Raw genomic sequence first — 19752 nt, forward strand, 5'->3', positions numbered from 1 at the left:
ATTTATATATAATTTAAAAAAAAAAAAAAAAAAAAGAAAAAAAAGTGTCATGTTTTATATTACAGATAGTCATGAAGCAGAAAAAAACTGTTGGAGACGTTGTACTGTTCTGCGATCGAGAGCACACAAATCAAAATCAAATGTCTTCTTAGTAATTTCGTATTGACCTGTCTCTTCAATAACACGAACAACTCTTTGCAATTCATCGTTATCTTGTAACGTCATTATCTTGTGTTGTAACTCCTTCAACTGTGACACATAATCTTCGGAAAATACAGGAGGTTCCCCAGAGTCGGATTCTACCAAAGTACAATTGGTAGAATCGGGTGCCACTTGTTCCCCGTCAGTTTCTCCTTCTTTTTTATTCGTTTGTTCTATCATATTACGATCATTTTTTTCTTTTACAATATCTCGAATAGAATCGCCATCCACCACAACCGGTGACTGACTAGAGGATACTAATTCCAACAATGGTGAAGTCGAATGACTCCTATCCTTTTCCCTTTTAGGATTATGTTCGTCATCACCTTTACTCTCACTTCTTCGTTTTCTCTTCCTGTTTTCCCTGTCCTCTCCTCTACTACTTTTTGGTTTATCTCTTTTACTACGATCACTTTTATCTTTCTTTACTTCATTTACAGGTGGCGGCGAAGGTGGTCTTGTTACTTGATCCGTTGAAACAGTCGAGGGTGCTGTATCATCCAATTCCTTTCTCACATTCAGATTTATTGTTTTATTTTCATTGAAAGACTCTTCATCTACTGAAGGTGCTGAATCGCTACTATCTCTTTCTGGCATATATGCAAAGAGCATAGAAAGAGGATTAGACGACGCTGGCACATTATTTTGCTTTTCTGCAGACGATTTGGATTTCTCTCGTTTTTCTTTTTTCTCCCTTTCTCTACTGCTATCTCTCTTTTCTTTTTTATCTTTCTTCTTATGCTTATGCTTCGTCCTATCTTTATCACTTTTATTTTCCTTAATTTTCTCGGACTTTTCACTTTTTTCCAATTTATCGATTTTGGATAATTTATCATCTTTAATCTTATCGCTTTCTTTAATGGTTTTGGGAGATTTTCTACCATCCTTTATTGACTTATAATCCTGAGATTTTTCTTTTTCTTTATCAGCCTTTTCTAATTTTTTATCACTTATCTTCTGAGCTTCCTTAACACTAGAACGTTCACCTTCCTTGTATTTTTCTTTTTTCTCTTTATAGTTGTCATCCTTGTATTTCTTTTTTTCCTTCTTTTTGTCAGTCTTATTTACATCCAAGGAACTTTTAGAATTATCTTTTGTCTTATCCTTATCCTTATCTTTATCTCTCTCTTTTTCTTTTTCTTTCTCTTTATCTTTATCTTTCTCTCTTTCCTTTTCTTGTACAGATTTCTTTATATCTTTCTCTTTAGACTTCGGTGGCGAGGACCTTTTAACAGAAGACGGAGGTGAAGAGCTACGGGGCCTTTTTACTGGAGCGGGAGAAAGCCGTTTATTCGTTGGACTCGAATAACCTTTACTTGCAGGACTAGAAGGTCTTTTTGATTTCTCCTTACTTCTACTTTTTTCCTTTGATGGATCCTTGATTTTTTTATCCTTCTTTTCTTCTGTTTTATCTTTCTTCGTATCCTTATGGGGACTGTCTTTACTTTTAGTTATTTTATCTACTTTATCAGCCTTTTCAGATATACTTATAGGTTTGACAGTATTACTTTTATCAGATGGAGTTACCTTTTTACTTTCAGGAGATATTTTCGCCGTTTTTATAGGTGGTCCAAATAATTCAGCGAACGAGTTAGATGTCTTGGATTCTATTGGGCGATGCTTCTTTGGCTCACCGATAGATAACTTTGGTTTACCAACCATAACGGGAGTTTTTACCTCGCCTCTTTCTGATGTACTCTCTGTACTGGATATCGTAAACTATAAATACAAAATATAAATAACATGGTTAGATATGCATTACATTTTGATACAACTTTGTTATTAAGTAAAACAAAACTCTGTTTGATATACTAACACCGCCTCCTTTTAAAAGCTTTCTTCTAAATTCTTCCGATGGATTATTTATTATTTCAATATGACGTATAACTTTATTAATAATCCTTCCTCTAGTTTGTAAATTAAGTTTGTACAAAATTTGAAATCTTTTTGGTTCATCCTTGTTTTTTAAATAAACATGAATTGGGATCATGAACCCTGCATACCCTGATTCTTTGACCACATAAGGTGGTTCCTTTATTACTCTTTTAGGTTTTGGAAATGTTTCGTGTAGTTGAAACACAACTGAAAATAAATAAATAACAATCTGTTAATGTCAAATTAGAAAATATTTCAAGTGACTTAATTAAAAATGTTAATCTTGGTATAAACAAAAAATTACCTTTCTCAATATAGTGATGTATGTCTGTGTTATCAACTCCTCGTACAAAAACTTCCCAGTCATGAGTAAAACCTTCAGGAGATATACGCTCACGTAATATTGATACATGTCCACATTCCAGTGTAAGTCGAATTGCCATTCTCTCTTAGAGAAAATAGTAAATATATATTTTCAAATAAAAATAATAATAATAAAAATGTAGATGTTAATTTGAATTTAACAGACAATCACAAAATCTCATTACATTTTCATATATTATCAATAATGTGACTGAAACTCCTTGAAGAATATTCGTTATTGAATATATATATTATTCAATGAACATGTGTAACGATAGGAATCATTGCGCGCCAATTTATATCAAACGCATACGCAATAACAATACTTCTTTGATAATTTTCATAAGCACTAAATGTTGAAGCATTGTGCGGTTAAAAATAATTATCTCTGATAAAATATTGATCGTCACATAAGACGATCATAATAATTCACTTTTCAACTTTGACGAAGCATTTGTTTAACTTATCTGCATTCACAATAATCTTATTATTCTTTTTTCTAAGCTTATTTCAATCTGACTATCAACAGGTCAACTAAGCACCATCGAAAACTGGACGCCATCATCGTTATCTCGAAAAAGGAAAATTAAAGAAATTCAAATCAGCGCTATCTATGGTACGAAGAAATTTTCAACTAAACCAATCAGATTATCCAAATTTTCAAGTTAATAGAGAAAAATGTAACTACTTTCACTATACATATGATAAATTTATTATTATTTTACCATTTTTAAATTGAAAAATCGATTAAGAAAAATAACTTCGATAATTCTCGAAAATTAACATTGCAACACGACCCTGACGCAACCTCAATTTTGGAATCTTGTATGTTCGATTATCGTTGTTTACAAACAACTCGGTCGACTAACTACTCCTACCAATAATCAAACTAAAAATGAATAACAATCAATAAAACAGGGTTGCCTATGCGGTATTAATTTTTATTTTTGCATAATCTTTTATCAATACTTTTGTTTTTGTATGAAAATATTAGATTAATGTTTTCTGCAATCAATGTTTAACAATACACATATCGATTACTTGTAAGTAACATTATTTTACATGTAAGTAGTAACTCCTAATAATACAAATGAACACAATATCTCGATAATAACCTCTATAATTACTCATTTATTAATTCAAGTATAAATAATATTGTATAAATTAAATAATTAAAGCATTCAAATATTTTTATATGCATAGAACATAAAACGCTATTAAAAAAAAGAGATCAACCATGTTATCATCAATTGTCAAGGAACACCAAAGTAAACAAGCAGCAAGAAAGGAAAGACAAGGTATTATAATTCTTTCTGATTTTATTTAAACATGTTTGCTACTACGTCAAATATAGATTTTATTTTGCGCATTACTTACTGTCACAAATGTTTTACATTGGACTCTTGATAGAAATTGATATAACGAACATGTTAATACTTTAATATTATAATGTTAAGAACCATATTTAAAATAATTATTTTTTAACAGAACAGAAACGTAAGGAGGCTGTTCAAGCTGCTAACAATTTAACTCAAGCACTTGTAGATCATTTAAATGTTGGGTAAGTATTTATTATATCTTCATTTGTAAACATAAAGTCTACATATTGTTTAATGTATATTTAGGGTAGCACAGGCATATTTGAATCAAAAAAAGCTTGATGCTGAAGCTAAACAATTACAACACAGCGCCACCAATTTTGCTAAACAAACGCAATCCTGGTTGAATTTAGTGGAATCATTTTCAAGTGCCTTGAAAGAAATTGGTGATGTAGAAAATTGGGCTCGAAGCATAGAAGGTGATATGAGAACTATTGCCACTGCCTTGGAATATTCTTACAAAGGTATGAATATTTAAAAAATAACTTATATGTAAGAATATATTTTCATATATTCTTATTAATTCAATTTTTTATTATTTTGTTTTAGCTACACAAGAAACTCAAGCTGCAGGATCATCTTAAAAGCACAGATTTATAAGTGCTTTGTTTCTCTAGATTTATATGCGATAGATTGTTTTATTTTATCCATTCCATAGATGAAAAATTATAAATTATTTATATATTATTATTCATGTAAATAAAATGATTAATTTTTGTTTCTAAAAAGAAATCACAGTAAGCATTCCTTAAATGTAAATTCAATTTTTTTTATTTTTGTATATATATAATTTATATAAAATATATATAATTCTATATATATATATTATTATGTTGATAACAAATTATTAATCTATAATTAATTTCTATTATATTTTGTAGTTCAGTATCAGATTACATCAATCTAGGCCAATCAGATTAAATTGCTAGAAACGCGCCCTAAGTTTGTCCAATAGTTGAAAATGATGCATAAGTAAGTAATACTCATGCAAACAGATTTAATGTGTGAACGTGCAAATAAAGCTTAAATATTTTTAACGCTGATTATGAACTAACATTATTAAAGGTTGATATACATGGTAGGTTAATAAAAAATATTATAGTAAGTGTAATTTGAATTTACTTTATATTATTCCATTTCCGTTACGCGCTAAAATAAAAGATACTGTGCACATAAAACGTTATTATAAACATTACAAGAAATGATTGGATCAAAGAAATTGCATGTAATTAATCGAGGTAATTATAAATAATAAAGAAATATTTATAAAGATAAATAATTTTTCATAATTATAAATTTAAATATATTTTTTTGTTTATTAAAGGTGGTCGGATGGAAGATGTGCATTTTGATGAAATAACAACTAGAATTAAAAAATTATGTTATGGATTGGATATGGAATATGTTGATCCTGTAAGTATAAATTAAAAATTTAATTTAAATTATTTCTCTATCGACGCCTTTAAAAATAATTTATACTGTTATACTCGGTAATATATTTTTACAATAAGTGCATTAAATAATGTTAATTATTATTTCTAGTGTGCAATTACTATTCAAGCTTTAAATGGTTTATATGCTGGTATAACTACTGCCGAATTAGACAACCTTACTGCTGAGATAGCAGCAAGTATGGGTACCAAGCATCCAGATTATGCTGTGTTAGCTGCTAGAATTGCAGTATCTAATCTTCACAAGGAAACTAACAGTGTCTTTAGCGGTATGTATAAAAATCATTTACCAAAACTATATTTATATATATTTAGTCATTATTGAAATAATTGTATTAAATATAAATTATTCATTTCACAGAAGTAATATCTGATGTCTACAACACGAAGAACATGCACAGTGGGAAAAATATTTCTTTCATCTCTGAGAAATACTTCAACATTATTCAAAAAAATGCAACTACATTAAATAACGCTATTGTTCACGAAAGAGATTATCATTATGATTATATTGGTTTCAAGACCCTTGAGCAAAATTACTTGTTCAGAATTGAAAATAAAATTGTCGAAAGACCGCAGTGTATGTTAATGCGAGTTGCTATTGGAATTCATGAAGAAGATATTGATAGAGTTATTGAAACATATAATTTATTATCCGAACGTTATTTTATACATAGTTCTGTAACTCTTTTTACTGCATGTTCCATAAAACAACAAATGTCAAGGTATATTTATAAATTATGTTATATTAATCGATAAAATTATTATATTATTTCTTTTTTTTGTAGTTCTTTTCTATTAACAATGTCTGCAGACAGTATAGAAGGAATTTGTGATACTTTAACGAGATGCGCATTGACCAGTAAATCTGGTGGTGGAGTTGGATTAAATGTCCATTGTATCAGAGCGAGAGGCACACGAATAATTGGCACATTTGGAGTATCTAATGGTTTAGTTCCTATGTTAAAGGTCTATAATAATACAGCAGAATATGTTTATCAAGATGGAAGTAAAAGACCGGGATCATTTACCATTTATATAGAACCATGGCACTCAGATATATTTGGATTTTTAAATTTGAAGAAAAATACTGGTAATTTAATTTTATTCGATTTATCCAAATTTTATATTGCAACATTAATATATTAATATCGATTATTATTTTTGTTTATATAGGAAAGGATGAAAATAGAGCGAGAAATATGTCGTACGCTTTATGGATACCAGATCTTTTTATGAAACGTGTTCTTGAAGACGACTTTTGGTCTTTAATGTGCCCTTGTAAATCTCCCGGATTAGCTGACGTTTGGGGAGAAGATTTTGAAGAATTATATACCGAGTAAGTTGTACTTCACAGTTTGTAACGAAATATTTCATTGTAATCTATATTTTAAATCGTGAATTATTGTTAAGCTATGAAAAATCTGGAAATTACAATCAACAAATCAAAGCAAGAGAATTATGGTCTATCATACTTGCATTGCAAGAAGAAACTGGTAGCCCATATATGCTTTATAAGGATCACTGCAATAGAAAGACGAATCAACAAAATGTAGGAACTATTAAATGCAGTAATGCATCTACCGAAATTATAGCTTACTCAAGTTCAGATGAAATTGGTACTTGCAATTCAGCTTCTATAGCTGTTAACATGTTCGTGGATCCTAAAGAAAGAAAATTTGATTTTGAAAAGCTTAAAATGATAACTAAAGTTGTCGCACGTAATTTAGATACGATTATTGATATCAATCAATATCCCCTTCCAGAAACAAAAACATCGAGTCTTAGGCATCGACCTATAGGTAAATATATTGTATTACTTACAAATGATATAAAATTATATTAAATATTTACTAACATATTTTATTTTCATTACAGGCATTGGTGTACAAGGATTAGCCGATGCATTTATTTTAATGCGTTATCCATTTGAAAGCGAAGAAGCCGAGAAACTTAACATACAAATTTTTGAAACTCTCTACTACGGAGCTTTAGAAGCCAGTTGCGAATTAGCCAAAGAAAAAGGAATCTATGAAACGTATTTAGAAAGTCCTGTTAGTGATGGCGTAAGTTATCAATTTCATACAATTTTTTCAATCCTTATCATTTTATTTAGAATCTCTATTTAATTGTTAACATTTTTTTGTAAATACAGATTTTACAATATGATATGTGGAATCAAAACCCGACTGATCTATGGGATTGGGATACATTAAAAAAAGACATTTTTAAATTTGGTGTAAGAAATTCATTGTTAATTGCATTAATGCCAACATCATCTACTTCACTGATTCTAGGAAATAATGAATCCATAGAACCATATAAAAGTAATATTTATATAAGGCATGTTGCATCTAAAGATTATCAAATAGTTAATCCTCATTTATTGAGAGAACTTACTAAATTAAAACTTTGGAACGAACAAATGAAAGATGACATAATAGCTAATAATGGTTCGATTCAGGCAAGTTATCCTTTCTTCATTTACATTTTTTTTTTTGTTATTATTTATTCTTTTGTTGTTTTATTATAGCTTATAATAATAATAATAATAATAATAATATTTTACAGAATATTGATCACATACCAATGGATATAAAATTACTTTATAAAACTATATGGGAAATTCCGCAAAAAACACTTCTTAAAATGGCAGCCGAACGTGGACCTTTTGTAGATCAATCGCAATCATTATCTGTTTATATGGCTAAACCAACGACTAATAAACTTACTTCAATGCATTTCTATGGTTGGAAAATGGTAAGCATACCTTAATCTTTAAATATATATTTTAATTATATGTTATTTATAATAAAAATTTTAATGTTTTTAGGGTTTAAAAACTGGTATGTACTGTTTGAAAACACAATCAGACATAAATAAACTCAACAGTAATAAAAAAGAACAAAATCAATGTATAAATGCTGAAAAAATAAATAAAGAAGTGCAAATTGACAAACAAATCGTTGATAATGATGATAATGATGATAATGATGATACTGATGATAATGATGATAATGATGATGAGAATGATAATGAAACTGATTCAAAATTGATGTGTTCCATTCAAAATGGAGATGCTTGTTTTTCGTGTGGATCATAATTATTTTTATACAAAAAAAAATATATATATTTTTAATTATCGCAATCCAAATAATTTATAAAGGAATAAGATTTATTATGTATGTATTTTTAAGAAGATAAGTGATACAGTATTGATTAAACTTTATTTTTCTACATAAATATATATACATATATAATAATAATTTAATAATAAAATATTTTATTATATTGTAAACCTTATATTATATCAGACATATCATAAAAGATATTGATAATATTGCATACAAAATATATTTTTAACTTTTGTAATATTTGTCACAATATTAAAAATTTATATATAAAATAATTTTATCATCTCGATTAAGAAAATCGTCCAATCACAATGATTCTTCGAATGCGCATGATCATTAAAGCCCGCTCTTGGAAAACTAACCTTGTTTACACCGGCTTCGTATTGCTTGCATCTGTCGTGTAATTTTATTTCAATTAACTTTATTTTGTGAATAAGTGTATACAATTTAATAATATAATTTTGTGTGTATTTGTTGTGCCTAAAAAGTGAAATGGATAAAATTATCAAATTATGATTAAATATTTTTACATTAATCTACATCCGAAAATACCAACTATATTATATTTGTCATTTGTTGCTTTTTTACAGTAATACAAGTACTTTTATTAATTAATTTAGACACTAAAGCTACATTATGGCAGCTGGTCCAATAGCAGAAAGAAATCAAGGTAATTTATAATTAATTTTAATAAAAAATTTCAATATAAAATTGTATGATTTCTAATTTATTATCAATATGTTTTATCAATCGTTTTTTATTTCATACTTTTGTATGAATATTTTTAATTTATATTTCACATATTTTTAGATGCTACAATTTATGTGGGAGGATTAGATGATAAAGTAACAGAATCTTTGATGTGGGAATTATTTGTTCAGTCTGGCCCAGTGGGTAAGTTTAGATATAGTAATTAATATTGTATCAAATGTTTGTTATTATCTAATAATTATAAAATATAATATGTTTCAGTAAATGTACATATGCCAAAGGATAGAGTCACACAAATGCATCAAGGTTATGGATTTGTCGAATTTATGGGTGAAGAAGATGCGGATTATGCTATTAAAATAATGAACATGATAAAGCTGTACGGTAAACCGATCAGAGTCAATAAAGCAAGCGCTCATCAAAAGAATCTTGATGTTGGTGCAAACATCTTTATTGGTAATCTTGATCCTGAGGTAGATGAGAAGTTACTATACGATACATTCAGTGCATTCGGTGTTATACTTCAAACTCCAAAAGTACGTATAATTAAATAATAATATGGCATGATGTTTGATTGTGTAAATTACAAAAGAAGTTTGATCTCATTTATTTTGTTTTATTTCAGATAATGAGAGATCCAGAAACTGGTAATTCGAAGGGATTTGCATTTATTAATTTTGCTTCATTTGATGCATCTGATGCAAGTATAGAAGCAATGAATGGACAGTATCTATGTAACAGACCTATTTCTGTATCATATGCATTTAAACGTGACGCAAAAGGTGAGAGGCATGGAAGTGCTGCTGAAAGACTTTTGGCAGCTCAGAATCCGTTAAGTCAAGCGGACAGACCACATCAATTATTCGCCGATGCTCCACCTTTGGCACCACCGCCTATGCCAAATTCAAATGCTGTTCCTCATCCAGCGGCTCATCATCCTCAACATCATGTGATGCATCACGGAATGGTGGTTCCTCCACCACCACCACCAGCTACGCCAGGTCCACCAATGGGACATCCTCCACCACCACCAGTACCACCACCACCATCAAGCGGATTTCCACCTTCTAGCATACCACCTCCGCCATTACCACCAATGTCAATGGCTGCTCATCCACCTTTACCACCTGGAATGCCACCACCACTGCCACCTATGCCTGTACCAACTTCTCAAGCTCAGCAAGCACAAAACAGAATGATGGCACCACCACCACCACACTGGGCTGGTGGAGCACCACCACAAGGACAATTCCCACCTCCACCACCCCCGACATCAAGTGGGGGACCACCACCACAATTTGGACAATTTCAACCAACTCCACCTCGACCTCCACCAGGCTGGAGACATCCACCACCACCTCCCGTATCTCCAGGTGGTCCTCCACCACCACCCCCACCACAATTTAGACCACCCTTCCCACCACGAGGACCACCACCCCCACCACCACCTCATGATACCACTCAATATTAATTTTTATGTCTTTAATTCAACCTATTTCAACATTCATCTTATATTATGGGAAAACATTACTTAGGGATATCCTTCATATATTTTTATATAGAAAACAACGATAGTTAAAGGAAATTATTTGACATGGTAACAAGAATAGAATAAGTTTTTCAAAATATAGAACAGTTATATTCGTAATGCGAAAAAACTAGTGTGACTGATCGTTCCGATAAAGTTGCGATAAGAGTATTTTAATGTAGACTCTGGTATAATATCGACCGCTTTTACTATACGAAAATAAGGATATACCATACACACGTTCTATCGATTCCTTTCGAGTCTGTTCAAGCAAGTCGATGAAAACATTCGGCAGATCATCGGCTCACCGTACGTCGACTGCTACACAAGTTACACAGTGAAATCGTATATATTAAATTATTCGAAAAATCAATTTTAATTTGATTCCATTTTGTTCTTTTCTTCATCGATAAAATCGTGTCCGTTGTTGTTGCATTTGATAAACGAACAAATATTTTTCAAATTACAATAGCGTTTGAATCGAACGATAATATTTATTTGAACATAGTGAAAAATGAATATCATTTGTATGAATTTAAATTTAACTATGAAATACGATAAGATAGCGAGTACTATTATTTTAATAGTATAATGGCTCGTTTTTATTATCAATGCAATTTCGATTTGAAAAACGATAGTGGATACGATAATGTTGAATTAAAACCATTCATTTGTCCACCGGACAAATATTGTCCTTATTGTTGTTGCAATTGGCAGTGTTGTCTCGTAGTACAGAAACGTCCACCACGACACATTTGGGAGACTTGGTACTTTTGGTTGGGCGTTGCATTATTGGCTGTTTTTATTCTAATTTCGGTGAGTGCCGATTGAGTTGACTACAAATTGACATTATAAATCATGTTTTTTTTGTTCGTTCTAACAAAATCTATTAATTATTTTTTTATCCTATTAATTTTTCTTTTATTATTTAAATCACATATCTATAAAAACATGTAATATCAGTACGTTTATAAAGGATTATATTTTCTTTGAATTTTCAAGTTATAGAGAAATTGGGTGTTCAAATATTCTCTAATAAATAAAATTTAGAAAAAGTGTTAGCAAGAGAAAATTGGATTATAGCTTCGTATAAAATGTAAACGCGTTCTTGTTTCGCAATAGAAAATTATTAATTAAAGTTCCAAATATAATAATAATAATAACAATAATAGCCAATAACGGTAGCGTGATAGCCGAACGCGTTGTCTCGTCGTTTGAAAAAAACTATCCTACGTCTGATTCATTTTAAAACTAGGTGTGCAGCTACGTAGTCAGTAATTATAGGCATAACGTTCAAGGTGTGCCGTTCCAACATAATGCACGTATTAATGATAACGAACGAAACCAACGAGCAAATCGTAATAGGCCAACACAGAATGAGGTGTCTATAAGCATAATCCCAACATCTGGATTGTTACCAGGTCATAAAAAAATGGTCATGATTTCCACACAAAGTAATATAGCTCATTTGAGTAAGTTAATATTTTTAAGAAAACACGTTAAACACATTCTCGACATTTTTATTCGGTATCGTTTAATTATTCATCTAATCAATTCTAATGCATGGAGAATTACCACGCGGATTATTGTTTAACTATAGATTTTAATCAAGGTCATCTATTTTTTTTTCTTACTATTGTTAACTCATCGTTAGTTAATATCGAGATTTTTATTAACTGGTAATTGCTACTCCGGTGGATTAAGTAAAAAAAAAAGGAAAAAAGAATTGCAAGAACTTTCGATTTACGAATTATTTTTTTATTATATAAATGTAATAAAGTAAAATAGTATACGCACGCATATATATTTATCGTATATTTAAATATTTTACATATTAATTCTTTTTTTTCTTTTTTTTTAGTTATTATTATAATAATTGGTTATATGTTGCAGCTCCGATCGTAGCGTAAAAAAAAAAAAAACATAAAAAAGAAAATAATAATTTAAATATTATCGAAGGAGAGAAGAAGGGGTGTTTGAGAAAGAAAATTTTTACGGTTGAATATATTCAATATTATGAATGCACGGTTACTATGACACCTCGGTTGGCTCGTTTATCGATGAGGAGTGTATAAAGGTAGACATTTTATTGCTCTTACCGACGTATGTGTATACTTAACGTAAGTGCATTATTTTGTACGATCTCTGAAATAATGTGGTAGTACGACGGTTTTAATGTTCGATGATTATGAGGAAAGATCTTGTGCTGAGAAATTGAACGAATTCTGTTCCAATTATAATGGAAGATAAGCTTTATAAAATTCTTTTTCATTTTTCTTACAATTATATTTCGAATTTGGTAGATTGAGACTTTCAAATTATATTATAAAGTATTAAGTATTCAAAAATAAAGAGAAAAAGAGAGAGAGAGAGGTAAATGTTGTCGATACGAGGTCGATTCTATAATATCGTGATCGTAAAGATTAAAATAAAAGAAACAATATTAATGAAAGTCATCGTTTACATACCGTTATCGTATTTGAATATCAAATTGAATAGGTGAATGTTACATTTCTCTAGAATATAATAAGAATAAGAAAGTTAAAAATATTCAATCATTGTCAATCTCTTATATGACGTATAGAATAAATACATCATTTAGATTTTAGAGATATAAATTTACATTGTTTTTTTTTTTTTTATATATATATATGGAGATCGAGAGAAATTTGATTAACGAGTTATAATAATATTAATAATAATAATATTTGTATAAATAATTGCAATGAGAGATTATCATTGATTTTATATTCGACGTATTATTTATATGATTGACATATATCGAATCGATTATTTGAGAAATGAAAATATTTCGAATTGTTTTTAATTAAATTATGATCTATAATTGAATTATTTTGTAATATATATCTATATATATTATTAATTTACAAAATGCTGATCAAAGAGATGTCTAAAAATACTAACCAAATAAATAGAAGTCATATCCTTCTCTCTCTCTCTCTTTTTCTATAAAGAAAAAAAGAAAAAAATTAAATTACAAGAATTAAAAATAAGAAAAGAAAACTCTCGAAGTGAGTATGATATTACGTTGAAGAGAGAGAACAGAAGATACTGGATTTGTTAAACGGCAAAGGAGAAATTCCATCGTCGAAGAAGAGGATGAAGAAGCTTACCTTCGCTCTCACATCAGTTGTGTTGTTACATACTACTTTAAAACTCGTTCTCTTACGTTGGAAGATCGGATGGGCGTTACTCCCATTAACAATTAAGAAGACACGCTACCTTCTCGTAGTTTATATAGTTCTCTCTCTCTCTCTCTTTTCCTTTTTTCGTTTTTCTTGATCTCTATCATTTCTCTTTAATTCTCTTTATCCCTCTCTCTCTCTCTTTCTTTTTACTTTTGTAAATCTTTCTATCTCTGTCATTCCTTTTCTTTACTTTCGTGAATTTTTGTGTATTCCTATCTCTCTCTCTCTTTATCTCAATCTTAATCTTTATCTCTTATTCACTTTCTATCTCACTCTTAATCTCTCCTTTTTTAATCTTTTCATCTCTTAACCCTCTCTCTCTCTCTCTCTCTCTCTTTTATTCCTTCTCAATCACCTTTAGTTTTGTTCTATTTTTATTCAAGTCTTTTACTTAGGTACATACTTACTACCTTACATACTCTTTTGTTTCTTTTTTTTAATTAAAAAATAAAAATAAAAACAAACATAGAAAAAGAAAATAGGAGCTAATTAAAAAGGACAATCGAGTGAGTGGCAAGGCATATACATTTTATTTTCTCTCCTCTTCTTTTTATCTTCATTCTACTTCTACTTGATTCCTTATCCCTACTTGCAAGACCCTAAGTTGCTTGAGATCCTTACTCATGATAAAAGGTAAATCTCAGTAATCTTTGAGAGAGAAAACCATTGAAATAGTCTACTACTACTACTACTACTATTTATATTTATATTTTTACTTTTACTATTACTATTATTATTACTAAGAACAATTACTTACATATCGAAACGTATTCGAATAAATTTTGATTTCATTTTGATCCATACTCACCCCTCCCCCCACCACATTGGAAATTGTGAATAGATAAATAATATTTTAATTAGTTATTTCTCTCGTCCAAAATTATAATTTTTAATAATAAAGTATCACATGGAACTTGGACATAAAAAAGAAGTAGAACTTAATTTAACTAAGTTGGACGTTTCGTCCCTTTATTGAGAGACTTCTTCAGCAACTGGAAATTTGATTTTATTATATTACGACATACATGAGGCTCATACAATATATCATTTTTTTACATGTTACCTAAATCTTTACAGTTCAGCGTCATTTTTCATTGGGTAGACATACATTTTTCTTTTTATTAATATTCCAACATACAAAATATTTTTTATGTCCAAGTTCCCTGTGATACCTTATCATTAAGAATAAATAATAATGTATTATATTACACGTAATTCTTTGTTTTATATCAATATGTCGAAAGTGATCTTATTAAAAGAAAAATAACTCTCTAAGAAAAATCATTTATTCGAGAGATCCACATATTTAATTTATTTATTTATTTATTTCATTCGCGTTTATACAATTAATTCGATGTTTAATAGAATAATATTAATGTTTTAAGAAATAGTGTCGCTATCTTCAAAGAAATACTTACAATCTATTATTGAAAATAAATAAATAAATAAATAAATAAAGATAGAGAAAATAGATCACGTTCTCGAATGCAACGAGTAGTTGCATTCCGCAACAAAACAAAACAAAATAAAGCAAGTAATCAATATCCAAAAATGGATTTGAACGATTCGTACCAAAAGTTATTATAATTTATAAGAAACTAAAAACAAAACAAAAAAATAAAGGAGAAAAAGAAGAAGAAGAAGAAGATGATAAAAGTATAGCATTGAACCGAAATGTAATATATTTTTTGGATAAGTGTTGTTTGTTGGATCGTTTGAAAAATTTTTTGGAATGATTTCAAAGAATTATAAGAGATAAAACGCGTTCCCGTCGAAAACATTCTCGAAGAAAAGTGTATTACTATATTCGAGGGTTGTATGAAGAGCAGAAGAAGAAGAAGAAGAAGAAGAAGAGGGGGTGGAGGTGGGGGTGAAGGAAGGGGAGGAAAAGAGGCGCCTGTCGTCCGTGCAAAGATGTTGTTCTTTCAATAAATCGGTTGACTTTAAGAGTTTCTCGTCGTCTTTTTATTCCTAGTCGTCTTTCCGACGACGAAAAAAGGAGGCGCCTCGACGAAAGATCGTGCGAGTATAATAAATTCAATAAATTAAGTCACTAGAGAGAAAGATAGAACGAATGAAAGAAAGAATGAAAGAGAGGGATCGATAAAATGGAAAACACATTCAAAGTCTTCTTTAAAATGGAAAAAGAATTCTCATATATATGTGATATCTGAATTAAAATTAATTTAGATGGTAACAAAATTGTTCTCACAGAAATTATAATAATAATAATAATAATAATAACGAAAAAACAAAAAGAAGTGTTATAATAATATTAACAATTTAAATATAATACAATAATCTCGAACGTACATTTTATCAAATTAAAATTAAATCATTGATATAATAATAATAGACAATTTTTAATGTAACAATAATTATTATACATATGTTGGTAATATTTTTTCTGTGATATATTATCGTATAAGAGATGTGTGAAGAAAAAAAATATTAGAAGAATGAGAAGAAGAAGAAGAAGTTGGAAGAAAAAAAAAACCCCATACTAAAAAAAGATAAGAAAGGTGATGGCACACGACACGAAGTCATTGAGGTGTCGTAGTCGGGTTTCTTTTGAGAAGAAAGAAGACAGGACACAAGCATATTCTTCTTTTTATTCTTTCTTATTGTATATGTTTTATTTCTTTTTTTTATATATATATATATATTCTTCTTCTTCTCTTCTTCTTTGTTGACGTCTTCCTCATCTTTCTTCAGGGGTTTTCTCCTCTTTTAGTGGGAGGCACTAAAATTAGAAAAGACCCCGTGCGATGAGAAACCTCATCCCAATCTTTCGTAGCTTCTTTCGAACACTTTCAAATAGTTCTTCTTACAGATAACACGTTTTTCGCGTTTCATCCATACAACCACCGGTCTTTTGATTATAATTAAAAAAAAAAAAAAAAGGTCTTAATTAGAAATATAATATTATAATAGAACATGTGCCACACATAAAAAGTAATTTAAATTAATTCAAAGTGATCGGATATATCGATTATTTTAATCATCCTCGTAATGAATCATCGAATAAACAAAGATAACAAAATTCTTTTCGTACTGATCGATAATAACGTTTAATCGATATTAAATAATCGATGAAAGTTCGATGACACGTGTTTTATTTTACTTTTTTTTTTTCTTTCTTTAAAGGTGAATTCAATTAGAACCACCTTATATAAATATATTCGAAATGTTTCTTATATCGAATCATGGAAGATTTCTAATCATTATTGTTGTTATTATTAATATCTATATTACCAGTGTTGAGGGTAAGTGTATTCTTATTTACAAGAATATTATGTAAACAATATTTGTGTATATATGTGTGTGTAATTATGTATAGGTAAGTGTTCTATAAATATATTAGATTAGAATTGATATATTCATGTAACATAAATATATTGCTACTATTTTGTAATGATCTAATACGTGTCACATGGTGATAGAACAAATGTAGTTTAACTTGTTATTGAATTATTTATAAATATTTAACGTTATTGTAAATCCCATCAGGTAGAAAATGTGTGTGCACGAGTAAGGATTGTAAAGAAGCTGGAGAAAATACCTGCGAGACTAAATATTTTTGTTACACCGAATTGATTCCAATAAGTGATAGAAAGATTGGTGAAAATACAACAACCCGAGGATGCACGCAGTTCGTACTATTTTTTTTTTTTGTGTTTTTAAATTAATATTTTTATTATATACAAATTCGATTAATATTTCGATTAATTTCAATGAATATTTCATTAATTGAGATTATAAAAATGTTTGAGAATATTTCGACGATAAAATAGAAACGTTGAATTTAGAAATATTTAAGTTAAAACAAAAAAAATAAAGAAAAATATTCACACGTACAAATCGATACGCGAGTGTGTGCGTTAGTATATTAAAATATCAATTTATTTGGAATAAAATTAAGATTTGACTCTCGACCTTTCTACGTTATTGGGTAATAAATCGTTAAACTAAACTAGTATATACAGTAAGGATTGAAAAACGGATTCTCTCTATGCCGAATTTCTGGTTTTGGTTATATTGCCATATAATAAATTCAGTAACGTTGTGTTCTGACCTATGACGACGAGATAATTAAACCCGAACAACAAAATTCGAATAATTCGTTTTTCTGCTTCACCTTGTTCTTATCTTTTAAATATTTTTAGAGATGACAGTTATTCAATGCTACGAATAGAAAGTTAGCCTAAGTGATATTTCAATATCTTCATGCATAATAAAAATAAACTTTAATGCGATTATTTGATTTTATCATAAATATAATACGTTACGCGTATATATCGCGAAATAAAAAATATTTAACTTTGATTAAAAATATTTGAAATATATATTTGTCAAATGCGTGAGAAATATATGATAAACGCACGAGTGTTTTATATATTTGATCTTACGTATAATAAAAAAAAGGAAAGAAAACAAATTGAAATCTCGTTTAATATATAATATTCGAAAAAGAATAATTAATTATTTAAACGAAATATGATTTTAAATGCATAAATAGTTTAACGAATGATAAATCAATTTCAATTACTATAATACATTATATATATGTTACCGTCATACTCAAAAACCTGCTATTGTAATTTTTTTGAAAAGTTTTGGTTAATATTTTTTATACTAAAAGTCAATAGATTTTAATGAAACTTATATTAAATTAAAGTACATACTTTTGTCTACGCGTAGAATACCATCTTGAGTTATAAATTTAGCATGTAAAGTTCAGAAAATGTCAGAGAATGCAATGCTGTAAATAGTGCATCTAAGCAATTTCTTTGAAAAGTTTTGGTAAATATTTTTTATACTAAAAGTCAATAGATTTTAATGAAACTTATATTAAATTAAAGTACACACTTTTTTCTACGTGTAGAATACTTTGTCGAGATATAAATTTAGCATGTAAAGTACAGAAAATGTCAGAGAATGCAATGCTGTAAATTGTGCATCTTCGCAATTTCTATGAAAAGTTTCGTTAAATATTTTTTATACTTTTAGCACATGGATTTTAATGATTTTTATATTAAATTAAATTACACTCTTTTGTATATATATATGTGAGCAAAAATAGAATATTATAATTTTCCAGAAGCCCAACGCCATTATTGTGCGAGACAAAATCTTGGATCACGAGGTCAAAACTATCGCCATCGTTGTCATCTTTATCGTCATCTTCTTTTGATAATAAAGAAGAGAATAAGGAAAACGATACTATAGAAAATAATCGTTTATCATCAACGATACCTTGGATACGAGTGTCCTGGCCAAGATTGAACTGTTGCGACAGTCAAGATTATTGTAACGCCGATTATCTTGGTGACGTATCAAAATATTTACATGTAATAGAAAAAGATCAAAAATTAAACAAACTCGATAAAAAAGAAGAAGAAGAAGAAGAAGAAGAAGTTGATGAAAAAGAGGGGGACTTTTTTATGAAAAAAATGAACGGCCAAAATAATATAACATATCAAAATATAGATAGAAATGTACCAGCTAACAGCAGTCCCCAATTGTCAGATAGAATTGAATTTTATAATCCAATCCATCTACAATCTATTGAGTCGGATGAACGATCAACAAATAATTCAAGTAGCAGAGAACGTATTATTCCGATGAATTCGGATTCGTTATCTATAATGGTTAACGAAAATTCTAACATAGATGAGGATATTTTTCTACATCAGATAAGACCCCTACACATTGCTGCTGTTGTACTTGCTATATCTGCCTTGTTATCCGTCTTTGCTGCTTGCTACGTCATTACAAGGTTTTTTCATTTTTATTTTTATATATATTTATTTTTTATTATTATATATATATATTATATAATTATTATGTAATTATATAATATGTACTATGTAATTATACGAATAATAATATAAATAATTA

General features: G+C 28.9%; 6 protein-coding genes across 8 annotated transcripts in view; 5 read left to right on the forward strand and 1 right to left on the reverse strand.

Moving 5' to 3' along the window:
* Nucleotides 1-6: 6 nt before the first annotated feature.
* On the reverse strand, nucleotides 7-2979 carry LOC106788642 (protein AF-9). Its single transcript, XM_014752086.1, has 4 exons — nucleotides 2625-2979; nucleotides 2381-2524; nucleotides 2018-2283; nucleotides 7-1920 (listed from the first exon to the last, which is right to left on the reverse strand). The coding sequence occupies exons 2-4, from the start codon at nucleotides 2517-2519 to the stop codon at nucleotides 70-72; spliced, it is 2256 nt and encodes a 751-aa protein (XP_014607572.1). The 5' UTR covers nucleotides 2520-2524; nucleotides 2625-2979; the 3' UTR covers nucleotides 7-69.
* A 55-nt stretch (nucleotides 2980-3034) lies between these two features.
* Nucleotides 3035-4505, forward strand: LOC106788644 (biogenesis of lysosome-related organelles complex 1 subunit 1). Of its 3 annotated transcripts, none has more exons than XM_014752089.1 (5): nucleotides 3035-3119; nucleotides 3643-3737; nucleotides 3928-4000; nucleotides 4065-4282; nucleotides 4368-4505. In XM_014752089.1, the coding sequence occupies exons 2-5, from the start codon at nucleotides 3677-3679 to the stop codon at nucleotides 4400-4402; spliced, it is 387 nt and encodes a 128-aa protein (XP_014607575.1). In that variant the 5' UTR covers nucleotides 3035-3119; nucleotides 3643-3676; the 3' UTR covers nucleotides 4403-4505. The 3 variants fall into 3 exon arrangements, with proteins under 3 accessions (XP_014607575.1, XP_014607573.1, XP_014607574.1); XM_014752087.1 differs by having other exon boundaries at nucleotides 3049-3482; nucleotides 4368-4504; XM_014752088.1 differs by lacking the exon at nucleotides 3035-3119 and adding an exon at nucleotides 3177-3503.
* Nucleotides 4506-5019: 514 nt separating this feature from the next.
* LOC106788628 (ribonucleoside-diphosphate reductase large subunit-like) lies at nucleotides 5020-8509 on the forward strand. Its single transcript, XM_014752046.1, has 11 exons — nucleotides 5020-5056; nucleotides 5143-5231; nucleotides 5361-5538; nucleotides 5631-5994; nucleotides 6058-6362; nucleotides 6446-6608; nucleotides 6683-7071; nucleotides 7148-7335; nucleotides 7425-7733; nucleotides 7841-8029; nucleotides 8103-8509. Exons 1-11 carry the CDS (start codon nucleotides 5020-5022, stop codon nucleotides 8370-8372), a joined length of 2481 nt encoding a protein of 826 aa, XP_014607532.1. The 3' UTR covers nucleotides 8373-8509.
* Nucleotides 8510-9039: 530 nt separating this feature from the next.
* LOC106788653 (splicing factor 3B subunit 4) lies at nucleotides 9040-11012 on the forward strand. Its single transcript, XM_014752107.1, has 4 exons — nucleotides 9040-9073; nucleotides 9214-9297; nucleotides 9376-9650; nucleotides 9740-11012. The coding sequence occupies exons 1-4, from the start codon at nucleotides 9040-9042 to the stop codon at nucleotides 10583-10585; spliced, it is 1239 nt and encodes a 412-aa protein (XP_014607593.1). The 3' UTR covers nucleotides 10586-11012.
* A 205-nt stretch (nucleotides 11013-11217) lies between these two features.
* Nucleotides 11218-12365, forward strand: LOC106788655. The gene is made up of 2 exons (XM_014752108.1): nucleotides 11218-11458; nucleotides 11898-12365. Exons 1-2 carry the CDS (start codon nucleotides 11234-11236, stop codon nucleotides 12234-12236), a joined length of 564 nt encoding a protein of 187 aa, XP_014607594.1. The 5' UTR covers nucleotides 11218-11233; the 3' UTR covers nucleotides 12237-12365.
* Nucleotides 12366-16472: 4107 nt separating this feature from the next.
* Nucleotides 16473-19752, forward strand: part of LOC106788663 — a gene marked incomplete in the record, with an annotated part of 7795 nt that continues 4515 nt past the window's right edge. The window contains 3 exon segments of the mRNA XM_014752121.1: nucleotides 16473-17117; nucleotides 17362-17503; nucleotides 18953-19633. Of these exon segments, the coding sequence (XP_014607607.1) occupies nucleotides 17039-17117; nucleotides 17362-17503; nucleotides 18953-19633 (902 nt within the window).

The sequence above is a fragment of the Polistes canadensis genome, unplaced genomic scaffold (genome assembly GCF_001313835.1).
Source record: "Polistes canadensis isolate GaletaPanama2010 unplaced genomic scaffold, ASM131383v1 scaffold_146, whole genome shotgun sequence".
Lineage (NCBI taxonomy): Eukaryota > Metazoa > Arthropoda > Insecta > Hymenoptera > Vespidae > Polistes > Polistes canadensis.